At 43.8% G+C, this 14,224-nt stretch overlaps 1 protein-coding gene across 1 annotated transcript in view; it reads right to left on the minus strand.

Moving 5' to 3' along the window:
* LOC144763423 (uncharacterized) overlaps positions 1–14,224 on the minus strand; it is a 248,452-nt gene that overhangs the window by 22,015 nt on the left and 212,213 nt on the right. The window contains exons 18-20 of the mRNA XM_078649006.1: positions 7,909–7,980; positions 6,385–6,471; positions 4,202–4,291 (exon numbers count right to left, since the gene is read on the minus strand). Coding sequence (XP_078505132.1) covers positions 4,202–4,291; positions 6,385–6,471; positions 7,909–7,980 — 249 coding nt within the window. The remainder of the gene's footprint in view (positions 1–4,201; positions 4,292–6,384; positions 6,472–7,908; positions 7,981–14,224) is intronic.

Here is a 14,224-nt window from a genome sequence, read left to right on the forward strand (position 1 = left end):
TTTTTTCCTGTGTGTGTTTGTCAAATTATATTCAACACATGGAACAGTTTCTGTCTAGAGTAATAGGAGTTCAATTTGCTATAACACCTATAATGATGCTTTTGGGTATTGGACCAGAAGTTGGTAAGGGCACTCCTTTATACAAACATAGATATCTTATTTTTATTGCAATGACTGTTGCCCGACTTTGTATTGCGGCCGAATGGCTACAGCCCGAACCTCCCTCTTTTGATCTATTGAAGGCTAAGATGTATAATTTATTTGTGTTAGAGCATAGTTTGTATTTTGTTAAGGGGGTTAAGAAACGTAAAATCGGGCTTGGAATTTGGGGGAGTTTCTCTGATTATATGTCTACCTGAATCGTTTTTGTTATTTCTGTACTGGCTCATTGAGTTGCTGTGAAAAAACAAAAACAAAAAAATAAATAAATAAAAAACAAACTCGAGTGCTCACAGTCATTAGTACATTGGCATAAGAATACAAAGGTATATGGTCACAGAAGTCATGTTGTCAAGGCTGCTATACAATACATACATTCAGGAGGGCTCGAGGGACCCCACCATTAGCGGTGGGAAAAAGGTGAGTATGATGCAATGAGGCATCAACCCACCCCTGTCGGAACTATGCTCTGTTCAACTTGAGAGTCGGCAGTCGGGCAGTTAGCCTGCGTGTAAGCCCTGAAAGGCCCCCAAATGTCTTTGCCCCGGGATGATCGAGTCAATGTGGTGGAGTAAAGTTCACTGTTGGTGTTGCAGAAGGCTAGGCTAAGAAGCTCTCTCTGTACTGTGGGAACTGATTTCTGGCCCCAATGTAGTGCAATTTCTCTTTTAGTGAGTAGCAAACTAAGAGCAGCGAATCTACGTGTGTGCTTAGAGAGGTTCGCTAGGTAGCCCAATAATGCAATCTCGGTTGTGGATATGAGGGTCAGCTCAATCATATCTCCCAGTGTTTTGTGTACTGCCTCCCAAAATGGTAGTAGTTTGTGGGATGTCCATTAAAGGTGGGCGAAGTCCGCGTAAGGGGTGTTACATTTATGTCAATTATGCGGTCTGGTAGGTTCAAGTCTATGGGATCTGGCCGTGGTAAAATACATTCTACGCAGGAATGTAAAATGCAGTAGCTTGTGCCGGCTATTCAAAGAGACTTCTATTGTAACAGTGCAACATTTGGTCCATTGGTCATCTGTGATGTGGTGACCTAAATCAGCCTCCCAGTCTTTGTGAATTTTGTCGTACTGTGCAGGGATTATCTCGGAACAGGGTTTGTACAGTTTGGATATAAGATGGATTCCATCTTGGCTTTCAATGATTGTAGACAAAGGGGTGAACGAATCTGGCTCTAGGGGAAAGCCAGGCAGAGAGGACCAAAGTGCCGATCTGACTCGCCCAAGAACAAAGCGATCTATGAAGGAGGCATAATGGAAGCGGTCTTTGTCTGTAATTGAAAAGGCATGCCCACTGGGGCATAGGTCCCCCAGTTTGGTGATGGAAGATTTTGCCAAGGTGCGCTGCATCAGTTTCTCTCCCGTGATTGGTAACCAGAGGGCATTGGGAAGCAGCAGTGCCAAGGAATAAATTGTAGATGTGCCAGTGATCCGCTTCAGTTTCTCCCACCCACACGCCCATCTTGTGGTGAAAACCATTTGTATGTCATTGGGGTCTCTGGGTATGCCCTTGGGCAGCACCGTTAAAAGCATGTCCGGCAGTACCAGATCTGCCTCAGGGCGGAGATACGGGATCCTAGCGTCGGGATGGAACCAGGCTAAGGCGTAACTACATTGGGCCACTAAATAATACAACCACCATAATCCGGCACCCCGACACCCCCTCTCTCATACGGAAGGACCAAGATCTGCCAGTGTACCCGGGGATGTTTACCTCCCCAGAACAATTTTATAAGATGTGAACGCAATGTAACAAAGAAACTGTTAGGGAGTGGAATGGGGATGTTGTTAAACAGATATAAAAATTTAGGAAGCACAATCATTTTGATGAGAGCCACTCTGCCAGCCATCGAGAGCGGTAATCGTAACCATCGCTCCACCTGTGTCTCCAGGGCGTTGATGGCTTGGCCATAATTTAGGCAGATAATGTGAACCATGTCCAGGTGAATATGAATGCCCAGGTATTTAACGGAGTCTGTGCACCACTCAAGGGGGAATTCATAGTTCCATCGCAATGTGCTAGGGGTTAAAGGGAAAATAACTGACTTATGCTAGTTGATACTCAACACGAAAAAGGAGGTGAGGGTCAAAATATTTAGACTCTACCACCCCAGACCCCCAAGGACCTCAAATGTACACACAAGGGGGGGTGTATAGAGTTAGGAAAAAAGACCAAAACCAAATTCCCATAAGGCAAATTGCTCAATTTGGAAAAACTGCCCTCACTCACATACCGAAGTATGTGACATGCTTCATCATCGGGCCTGCTTACAATACGCCCTGGTGTATCCACACTCAAGGCGGAGCATAAGGGAGGGGGAAAAAAACAATAATATCCACTTGACAAGACGTACAATCAGATAAGTTCAACACATACAACACATAACATAAATGTGGTGTGAGCCGTGCAAACACCCAGTGACAGAAACTGATAGTGCGACTAATGGTGCAGTACAAAGGAAGTGATAAAAACTGATTACGGGTGCCAACCAAAAAAGTCTCTTTATTACACGTCCCTTGGTACCCCTACCAGGATTAAAAGTCAAAAAGAGGATGGGAAATGCCTTGATGAGATAGTAAGGTATCTCAAGACTTCCCTCCTACCGCTGCTTGAGTCAACATGTTTCGACCGCTTGAAATGTGCCTCTATGGGTCACCTCGGTCTTCTTCAGGACTGTCGCAATCAGTGCCACTCCCGGTCCTTCTGTAATTCGGTCGATGGACCCCAAGATTAGAGTAGGTCTGTTCAGATCCGTACCCTATCAAAGTTATGTGTGGAGACTGATCCCAGTCTTGCGGGAATACATTCACGAGTTTATGAAATCCATAAACCTGAACTGGTGTCCGGCAGGAGGGTCCCCAGAGAACACAACTGTTCCGAAGGTGCACCCGTCCTGTATGTCTGCAATCCGTGACACCGCGCAGACGGCAGATGGGTGCCATTTACAGACTTTCTCAACTAGAAATTAGTTCCTTATCCTCATCGTTATCTTTCTAAATCAGCTGTTTGAACAACAGCGAGCTCTTACTATACATCCCGGACTATCTATCCCTCCATCTGGAGTGTCCTTTATACCCGTCCAATACCCTTTCTCCAGCAACCACCATTGCCCACCTCTAAGTCTTGGGCACTGTCGGGTCGGAATTATCACCTACAGAGCGACTTCCGCAATGACACTCTTTGTATTTCTAGCCCTGAGGAGTCGCGGGGAACTGTCCCCTGTGTGACGAAACACGTGTCGGCTGGTTTCTTTCGAGCATTAAAGACACTACTGTTGAATCAACCTACTCCAAGGACAAGATTTGTTATCATTTTGTGTTATTTGAAATTATTTGTTTGATAGGCTTTGTGTCCTTTGCTTTCTATGTCCACTTTGACAAAACTATTGTATATACAAGAGTGTGCATAGGTGATTTGTCTTGTAGTTCATACAGTGGTGGCTTAGGCTATCACTGAAATTGGGGGGTTATAGGGCTTATCCCCTCCACCTCTTTGCACTTCACATCTCACTTGAACGGACACATACCAAGCGCTAACTATTAGCTGTGCGCCCTTTCTCTACCTGACTAAAAACCCTTCGTCTAGATCCTTTTGCTATGTCTCTTTGCCCGGCTTAGAGGATATGTTTTTTCACAAGAGATTCTTATATATTTATTTTGAGATAAAATTGTTAAATCAACTTGTTTTTTAATTTCTGAAGAGCAAGCATCTCGCCTCTCTTCTGCATAATCATAGCAAAGATGTGAATGGCTATCCTGCTACAGGATGTTTCGCTCATCAAAGTATTTCATTATTTTTGCATATCTCCAAATTGTAGTGGCAGCAGTTTACTTCGTTAATGTTTAGCTTGAAGATATTTCATCATACCGGAGCTCAGCATCCGGAACTGCATAATCTAAATTGGACGATTTTCCTTCAGATTTCAGCTTTAAATGTGTCTTACACAAATAACCTGTAACAGAAATACCTCCATGTAGCATAAAGGAAACACTAAAATGTATGATTAATCCCTCTAAGTGACATCCAATTTTACTTACCCAGTCTCCCTCAGCATTGTACAGCACGACACTGAACATCACAGAGCTGCTCCCCGGTGTAATTCTGTCTTGAAATGGCCAGACTGATAGCTGTAAATACACGAAAATAGAGCTAGGCACAACCCAGTACAAGGCCCACCTTCATTAACCATCATCTCTGCCCACCACAAATGATCCCTCTCTTATCACTAGACCACACTTCTCAAATCACTCAACTTAAATAAGGAATGGCTACATAATCATCAAAGTAGTCTTTGACATCATGTGGAATAGCAGACGAAATAGCATTTACCTGGAATGCTATTGGCATCAGTACTCTTTATAGATCCACTCACTTTGAATAGATCTTAATATTAGAAGAGAATCCCATACCATCTAGATATAACACACCAATGTTAACATTTGCACTTCATAGCAGTACCTTCAAGTGAGATGTTACTAAAGCTACAAGTTGCAAAACATGCAGAAGGCACAAGGTGATCACTTTACAGTCATATCTTTAGTTCTGCAACATTCAGAGGCACCCTCTTCCCCGTGCACACTGGCATGTATCAGAACCCCAGTACAATTACTGTTATTCTTAAGGATTCTTAATGGAGCATTCAGTATGCATTAGATGGAGAAGCCATTAAAGTCAGATCAAATAGACCAATATGTCTATATGGAGAAAGTAATCTGGTATTTCTCCTGGCTGAATTTTTCTTTTGACCCATGAGATCAACCAATCCACGAGGTAGATTCAAGTATTTTGGTACATCCCACGTATCATTCAGAGAGATGCAAGGCATGCTGGAGGGAATGAAGGGTTTTGCTTTTTTCTTTATGGTTTAGTGGACCAATTTTTGTCAGCTGTTTACAAGACACTAATCTACAGACTAGGTGAGCAATTTAAATGTGGTGTTCAACAAAGCAAGAACCTTCAGAGGACCGTTGTACTTTCTATGTCAGTAGGGAGATGCTACATTGTTGGAGAAAGACGCCCACGACTGGACAGTACATATGGCTTTTTAGTTAAACAAAATGATTTCCACTTGTTTTCTATGTGGATTTCATTGTACTTTAATGTATGCATGTGTGTGAGTGTGTATGCTTGTGTATGAATATGTGTTTTTATTTTTTGCAAATTAATTCTGCTTATTTACAATTGCCTTTTTTGGGGTTCTTTTTAGGTAGATGAAAGAAACATGCAGCCTGAACAGCAAATGGTTAAAAAATTGTTTCTACCGCTAGCCTTTAGAGCATGGGGGAAAAAATCAATCTATCAAAGGCACCAGTGTTGATGATTCTTGGCAACATGTTACTTCCATTAGAGGATTCACATTGCCCACCCATGGTAATATGCTGGCTCTCCCATAATGGTAATATTTCTTGCCAACTTGTGGTCAGACATGGTATAATGCCTTCCCCAAGTAACGTGAGGGCCCTGGGACAATAAATCCTGTCATGTTTTGGGCATCTGTGATCTCTGGCATTACGACAGTCCTTAGAGAATGCTGGGTATTCTTGACATATTGAAAAGTGCCATGGTCTGATGGGTCTGCCATCGAAAATGAAACCAGAATGTGACTGAGAGGGATTGACTAAACATGTTCTTTAGGATATTCTTAAATATTGCTATTTTATGTTTGATAAGATGTCTATTATGTAGATGCTAAAGGTAGGACTAGGACTTTCTGGAAATTGCCATGTTGTCAGAGTATCCTAGAGGGCATGGATATTACCAGGACAAACATAGCATCCCATTGTCCCTTTATATGTGGTGTCACTAGGGACAGGAATGTTTAAAACAGCCAACATGGAGTTCAAGGCACAACAGAAATCTTAGAAGCTTTTCATATCCAATGCAAATTTCTATTGTTTGGGGCACTGCTGAAGGTGATATGAAAATAACTATGTTGTTGAACAAACAAGCAATCATACCAAATATTATGTTTCAGGTAAAAAGTACTGTAAGGTCACTGGAAAAAATGTTGTTTGAAAAATGTGTCCCAAGATAAGTAAGTATGAATAGCAATGAGTGACTTTTGGTCAAGACAATATTAGAAAGACAATGAAGAGATGAATGTTAGGTGTCATGCTAAATAACTACACTAGAGCCCATTTCTTCATTGCTAGCATAGGAGGACAAGGGAAACATCCAAGACATGGTTCCAACTCAATTACTAGCCTCCCCTCTCACCTACCATTTCTCTCCCAGCAGCATGATGTATAAGTGTAACCATTTGGATGATCCCATGTACCATTACACCAGTGGCAGGCCAAATGGGTGGCTGCGAAAGATTCCAAAAAAGGCATTAGGCAAAAAGACTTCAGACGCTGACTGCACTAAACATTATTATAACCCCTCTCCTCTCAGATCAATCTACTACAGACCTCAGACCCCAATCTTGGATAAGTAGAAAGATAATCACAGGACTTTAGAAAAGCGAATTGTGTTTACATATATATACACGCACACACACAAATCTATAGCACACAATGCAGTCACCATTATGTAGTTATGGTTTAGCCAAATGCTAAATTGAAAAGGCTTTTTCAGATCTCACTAAGACCTTAAACCCTCCCCAAAATGTTTGCAAGATACGGTCCACCTTGCCAAACTGTGTACATACAGTGGGAAAAAAGTTAAGAGGAGAGTTGAAAAACGTAAATATTCTAAATCCAATAAATGTCATTGTTAGCTGACCCTTTGAGAGAACAGCTTGAACAATCCCTTACTCGTACAAGTATTCGTTATTTAGCATAATCAAGCATTACTTTTTATTTCACTGCAGGCAACTAAACAGTATAATGCAATATTCTACTTACTATTACAAATAAACATTTGTCTGTTTGAAATCCATCTTTTTCAAGTTAATTACCCCAAGTAAATATGTAAAATAAAAAATACATAAAAGGTAACATTTAATATGGTCTGATACGCTATAGAGGTGTTCTGGTGATGTCATATGCTAAGAAGGGTGGAGGGGAAGTGCTCTGCAAACATCAAACAATAGTTTTAATCTGAAATAGGATTACCACTCCCCATTGCCCTGACAACTATGGTGTCCCTGTTATGTCAAAAGTTCAGCCACTATATACAGAAAACTGCAAAATATTATGAGGCGACTGCAGCGCAAAAGGTTCTACTTTTATTTTGTAATGGATTGTAAACAGTAGAACTGTCAGATGAGGTCTTAGGCACTTGTAAATGGGGATGTGGGTATGCACATTCTGCAGATCTATCAAGTAAAAATAAATATAATCTGTGTATCAATGTCAGAAAGTTGTAAGCTCAACTTGAAAAGTGGTTATGATTTGATAAATATGTTTACCGTGCGTAGGTGCAGAAAAGGGATGTGAAGGGAGTATGGGATAGTCTGGAGGAGTTAAAGAAAAGATGAGAGGCGGACTGTCTTGCATATTGTGCATTGTAAATATTCATTTATGTAAAGAATTGATTGGTTGCCTTTATTAATCCTTGCAAAAACAGCATTCATTTACCTTTGATAAACCTTTAGAAAATGTTATTTCAAAAGCCATAGAGCATTAAGATTTGGATGCTGTAAAGAAGAGATTGTACAGTGTTGCTTTAGACAGGGGGAGAGGGCAAGGCATGAGATTGGCTTTGTAGACCATCCACCATTGGAGAAGCCAACTAGATAAAATGTACTGGGACACAAAAGTACTCAAAAACATGGTAGACTTTAAAATCCTGTCTCACTTACCCTTTCACCAGAGTAAAGTAGCAATCTGTTGTCCTGCCTCATCATTGCCTCTGTGGTGGGCCAGCGTGGCTGCTGAAGTGGTAAACAATGGCATGAGACAGAACGTACTCCAAAGCCCACTTCCATTATCCACACAACACCATGTCCATAATAACAAACCCTCATCCAAGTGTTTAGCAGCGCCTGCGATTTTTTTTTAATACTTTATTTACCGTTTTATTACAATTCTGCATTGCAAACTCGAGTGCTCACAGTCAATTGGATCTCGCTATTACGTAATATTCAAGACTCGCTGGATAGATGGTCCAGAATGCAATATACTTTGATTGGTAGAAGTAACATTATTAAGATGAATGTTTTACCTAAGGTGTTGTATCTATTTCGAGCAGTTCCGCTGGAAATATCTGTGGCACAATTGCAGCACCTGCAGTCTATTTGCTCTAAGTTTCTCTGGGCCCCGGGTAAACCAAGACGAGCAATGAGATTCATGACTTTACCTATTGATCGGGGGGGGCTTGCTATTCCGGATTTTGCCTTTTACTTTTATGCTTGTTTTTTTTTAAATAAATGCGTATTTTATTAACTGGAGAAATGTTAGTAATAGGGCGGAAGCCCCGTCTATTTTCCAGATTCTGTTGGGTCCTGTGGCACGTCAATGCTTTTTTAAACAAATTGACGGCAGTTATTACAAGCGCACAAGGTTTAAGGTACTTATATCAGGTTTTAATGTCTGGAGAAGAATACGAAAGCTTTGCTCAGTTGAGAACATTTCCCGGTATACTCCAACAAATGATGTAAATATTCTTCCACGATCTTCTGGGATACTACTGCTGCTGGCTGGAGGGGAAAGGCTGTTGTTCAACTGGGGAATTTTTTTTGCAATGATGGCATGCTGATGTCTTATGAAGCATTATCACGACAGCATAATTTGTTTAAAAATCTATTTTTTAAGTTTCTACAATTAAGAGATTTTATTTTTCGGAAAAAACTTAGATTGGATTCTAGTTTAGTAGTCACTGCTGTCCAACGACAGGTTAAAATTGGGGTGTTGTATCAACTATTGTTATCCTGTAGAAAGGATGATCTAGATAAACACAGTGTTAAATGGGCTGCGGTCCTGGGCACGGGGAATTTAAGCTTAAAGAATGCTAGTATTAGATCCAGGGCGACTTTGTTGTCCGCGAACCTGAAAGCTCAATGTTTTAAAACCTGTTTCAATTTATATTATACCCCTGCATGGATGTTAAAATGGGGGAATGGGCAAGATGGAAAATGCTTTCGATGCCGGGTGGATGATGCAGATATGTTACATATTTTTTTTCCTGTGTGTGTTTGTCAAATTATATTCAACACATGGAACAGTTTCTGTCTAGAGTAATAGGAGTTCAATTTGCTATAACACCTATAATGATGCTTTTGGGTATTGGACCAGAAGTTGGTAAGGGCACTCCTTTATACAAACATAGATATCTTATTTTTATTGCAATGACTGTTGCCCGACTTTGTATTGCGGCCGAATGGCTACAGCCCGAACCTCCCTCTTTTGATCTATTGAAGGCTAAGATGTATAATTTATTTGTGTTAGAGCATAGTTTGTATTTTGTTAAGGGGGTTAAGAAACGTAAAATCGGGCTTGGAATTTGGGGGAGTTTCTCTGATTATATGTCTACCTGAATCGTTTATGTTATTTCTGTACTGGCTCATTGAGTTGCTGTGGGAAAAAAAAAAAAAAATAAATAAATAAAAAACAAACTCGAGTGCTCACAGTCATTAGTACATTGGCATAAGAATACAAAGGTATATGGTCACAGAAGTCATGTTGTCAAGGCTGCTATACAATACATACATTCAGGAGGGCTCGAGGGACCCCATTATTAGCGGTGTGAAAAAGGTGAGTATGATGCAATGAGGCATCAACCCACCCCTGATGGAACTATGCTCTGTTCAACTTGAGAGTCTGCAGTCGGGCAGTTAGCCTGCGTGTAAGCCAAAAGGCCCCCAAATGTCTTTGGCCCGGGATGATCGAGTCAATGTGGTGGAGTAAAGTTCACTGTTGGTGTTCCAGAAGGCTAGGCTAAGAAGCTCTCTCTGTACTGTGGGAACTGATTTTTTGCCCCAATGTAGTGCAATTTCTCTTTTAGTGAGTAGCAAACTAAGAGCAGCGAATCTACGTGTGTGCTTAGAGAGGTTCGCTAGGTAGCCCAATAATGCAATCTCGGTTGTGGATATGAGGGTCAGCTCAATCATATCTCCCAGTGTTTTGTGTACTGCCTCCCAAAATGGTAGTAGTTTGTGGGATGTCCATTAAAGGTGGGCGAAGTCCGCGTAAGGGGTGTTACATTTATGTAAATTATGCGGTCTGGTAGGTTCAAGTCTATGGGATCTGGCCGTGGTACGCAGAATTGTAAAATGCAGTAGCTTGTGCCGGCTATTCAAAGAGACTTCTATTGTAACAGTGCAACATTTGGTCCATTGGTCATCTGTGATGTGGTGACCTAAATCAGCCTCCCAGTCTTTGTGAATTTCGTCGTACTGTACAGGGATTATCTCGGAACAGGGTTTGTACAGTTTGGATATAAGATGGATTCCATCTTGGCTTTCAATGATTGTAGACAAAGGGGTGAACGAATCTGGCTCTAGGGGAAAGCCAGGCAGAGAGGACCAAAGTGCCGATCTGACTCGCCCAAGAACAAAGCGATCTATGAAGGAGGCATAATAGAAGCGGTCTTTGTCTGTAATAAGAACAAGTTACTTACCTTCGGTAACGCTTTTTCTGGTAGACACTATATCTGCCTGTGGATTCCTCACCTTGTGAATATCCCCCTTGCGTCAGCAACGTTCGGAAATTTTCTTCGTAGTACGCCGACGTGGGCGACGTCACAGGAGCACGGCATCGCGCGCGACTCCGTCTGACGTCACCGACCCCATATCAGGCCCACGCCGGCGTGATGACGTCAGTTCCGCCCTTTTTTCCGTGCCTTCGAGGCACACAGACGGACCAACGATAGCAAATATGCAAATATACAATGTACACAGTACATATAGAACAAAATCAATACAATAGTATAAACCATATATACAGAAAGACCAGGTATAGCAGAGTGGACAACGGGGAGGCGGGTGGGTCAGTGAGGAATCCACAGGCAGATATAGTATCTACCAGAAAAAGCGTTACCGAAGGTAAGTAACTTGTTCTTCTGATAGATACATCTGCCGTGTGGATTCCTCACCTTGTGAATAGATTCCCACAGCAGTCCCCACTCCCGGAGGAGGGTGTCCACTCTGCTACACCAGGAAATCTTGGAGGACAGAGCGCGCGAAGTGGCCATCCCTCCTCACCTCGGTATCCAAGCAGTAATGCTTCGCGAAAGTGTGGAGGGAGGCCCAAGTCGCGGCCCTGCAAATATCCTCAACAGGTACACCCCTAGACAAAGCAGATGTTGCAGACTTTGCTCTAGTTGAATGTGCTCTAATACCCTCAGGAGGGTCCTTACCCGCAAGGGAGTAGCAGATCTTTATGCACAGGATTATCCACCTGGAAAGAGTGCGCTTGTGCACCGCTCTGCCCTTCTTGCAGCCAGCAAAGCCAACAAACAGCTGGTCGTCCATCCGGAAGTCCTTAGTCCTGTCCAGATAGAAAGACACCGCCCTCTTAGGGTCCAGGCGATGCAGTCTCTCTTCCTCCTTAGACGGGTGAGGGGGAGGATAGAAGGTAGGAAGGGTAATGGACTGCCCAAGATGGAAAGGAGTCACCACCTTAGGCAGAAAAGCAGCCCTGGTCCTAAGAACCATCCTTTCAGCATGAATGGTCAGGAATGGGGGTTTGGAACTTAGAGCTTGAAGCTCACTTACCCTCCTTGCCGAGGTGATTGCAACGAGGAAGATAGTTTTAAAAGAGAGAAGCCTCAATGGACACTTGTGCAAGGGTTCAAAGGGGGAACCCATTAAGAAGGTCAGCACAAGATTCAAATCCCAATGAGGAACAACAAAAGGAGTAGGAGGGAACATATTTATGAGACCCCTCAAGAATCTTAAAACCACCGGAGATTTAAAGAGAGATGGCTGATCCGGCAAACATAGAAACGCCGATAAGGCTGAAAGATACCCCTTAACCGTGGCCACAGCCAAACCTTGCTGTGCCAGGTAAAGAGCAAATTGTAAAATATTAGATAAATGAGCCTTCAAAGGGTCAACATCTCTCTCCCTGCACCAAGAAACAAATTTTGACCACCTATAAGAATAAATGGACTTAGTGGTGTCACGCCTGGCAGAGAGAATGACATCCACCACCTCGTGAGGGAGAGAAAAAGAACTCAAGTTGCCCCGTTCAATCTCCAGGCATGAAGGTGTAATGTCTGGAGGTGGGGGTGTAGAACCTGCCCCTCCATCTGAGAGAGGAGGTCTGCCCTGTGAGGGAGACGGAGCGGCGGGTGAGAGGAGAGGTGGAGTAGGTCCGAATACCACACCCTTCTTGGCCAATCCGGAGCGACCAATATGACTTGGGCCCGGTCTTGACGAATCTTCCTCAGAACCCGAGGAATCAAAGGTATGGGAGGAAACGCGTAAAGGAGTTGATTTCCCCAACTCAACTGAAACGCGTCCCCCAATGCTCCTTGCATCGGATACTGGAGACTGCAGAATGACAGGCAGTGCGCATTCTCGCGAGTGGCGAATAGATCAACCCGAGGAGTCCCCCACATCCGAAAGATGTCGTGAACGACCTCCGGGTGAAGCCTCCACTCGTGGTCGGCAGAGAGCTGCCGACTGAGACTGTCTGCACGAACGTTCAGAACCCCGGCCAGATGATTTGCCACCAGACAAATCTGATGGTCCTGAACCCAGGACCAGAGACGCAGAGCCTCTCTGCAGAGACACTGCGACCCTACTCCTCCCTGCTTGTTGATGTACCACATCGCAGTCGTGTTGTCCGTCAGGACTTGAACCGAACGACCGCGAAGGGAAGGGAGGATGGCCTTGAGCGCCAAACGTATTGCCCTCAATTCCAGAAGGTTGATGTGAAACAACCTTTCTTCCGGAGACCAAAAACCCTTGACCTCCAGGTCTCCCAGATGAGCACCCCACCCGAGAGTAGATGCATCCGTTATCTGTGTGGTCATTGATGGAGGCAGTTGAAAAGGCTTTCCTTGCGACAGATTGCCTTCCACGCCCCACCAAGACAGATCCGCTGCAGCTTCTCTGGAGATCTTCACCGACTCCCTGAGATCTCCGTTGTGTTGATACCACTGCCTGCGGAGGCACCACTGGAGTGCCCTCATGTGCCAGCGTGCATGACTGACCAACAGAATGCAAGAAGCCATCAGACCGAGCAGACGAAGGACCTTCAGGACTGGAACAACCGCTCCATTGAAAAATAAAGGAATCATCTCCTGTATGTCGCGAATCCTTTGAGAAGGAGGGAATGCACGACACACAGTAGTGTCCAGTACCGCACCTATGAACAGGTTGCGCTGTGAGGGCACCAGGTGAGACTTGGGTACATTTATCGAAAAACCCAACCTGTGCAACAACTGAGTTGTCTCTTGCAGATGATGGAGCACCTTCTCCGGCGATTCTGCTTTTAACAGCCAATCGTCCAGATAGGGGAATACAGGAATCCCCGACCTTCTGAGATGCGCAGCCACCACTGCCATCACCTTGGTGAAAACTTGAGGCGCAGTAGTAAGTCCAAACGGAAGGACCGCAAACTGGTAGTGCTGCGATCCCACCGTAAAACGGAGATACTTCCTGTGCGACTTCAGGATTGGGATGTGAAAATACGCATCCTGCAAGTCGATCGACACCATCCAGTCTTCTTCCATCAGCGCCAGAAGAACCTGAGCAAGGGTGAGCATCTTGAACTTCTCCTGTTTGAGATAGAGGTTCAAAATCCTGAGATCCAGGATCGGCCGAAGCCTGCCATCCTTCTTGGGAATCAAGAAATACCGGGAGTAGCACCCTTGACCCCTCTCCTGCTCTGGAACCACCTCTATTGCACCCTTTCGAAACAGTGCCAGGACTTCCTCCTGCAGGAGAAGCAGGTGGTCCTCCGAACAATAACCTTGGCAAGGAGGGTAATTGGGAGGGAATTCCTGAAAAGGAAATGCATACCCATTCTCTACGAGATTGAGAACCCAAAGATCTGATGTAACCGATTCCCAATCTCGTAGAAAATGAGTAAGCCGACCCCCTACTGGCCCTACATGATCCAGAATAGTGGATCTAGGGCTGCTTTGCTGATGTAGGTGGGGGTTGGGCATTATTGGAGGAAGTGGAGGAAGAGGAGACTTGACGTCCACGTCCACGACCCTTCTGTCTA

This window comes from Lissotriton helveticus, chromosome 6 (assembly GCF_964261635.1).
Source record: "Lissotriton helveticus chromosome 6, aLisHel1.1, whole genome shotgun sequence".
NCBI classification, from domain to species: Eukaryota; Metazoa; Chordata; class Amphibia; order Caudata; family Salamandridae; genus Lissotriton; species Lissotriton helveticus.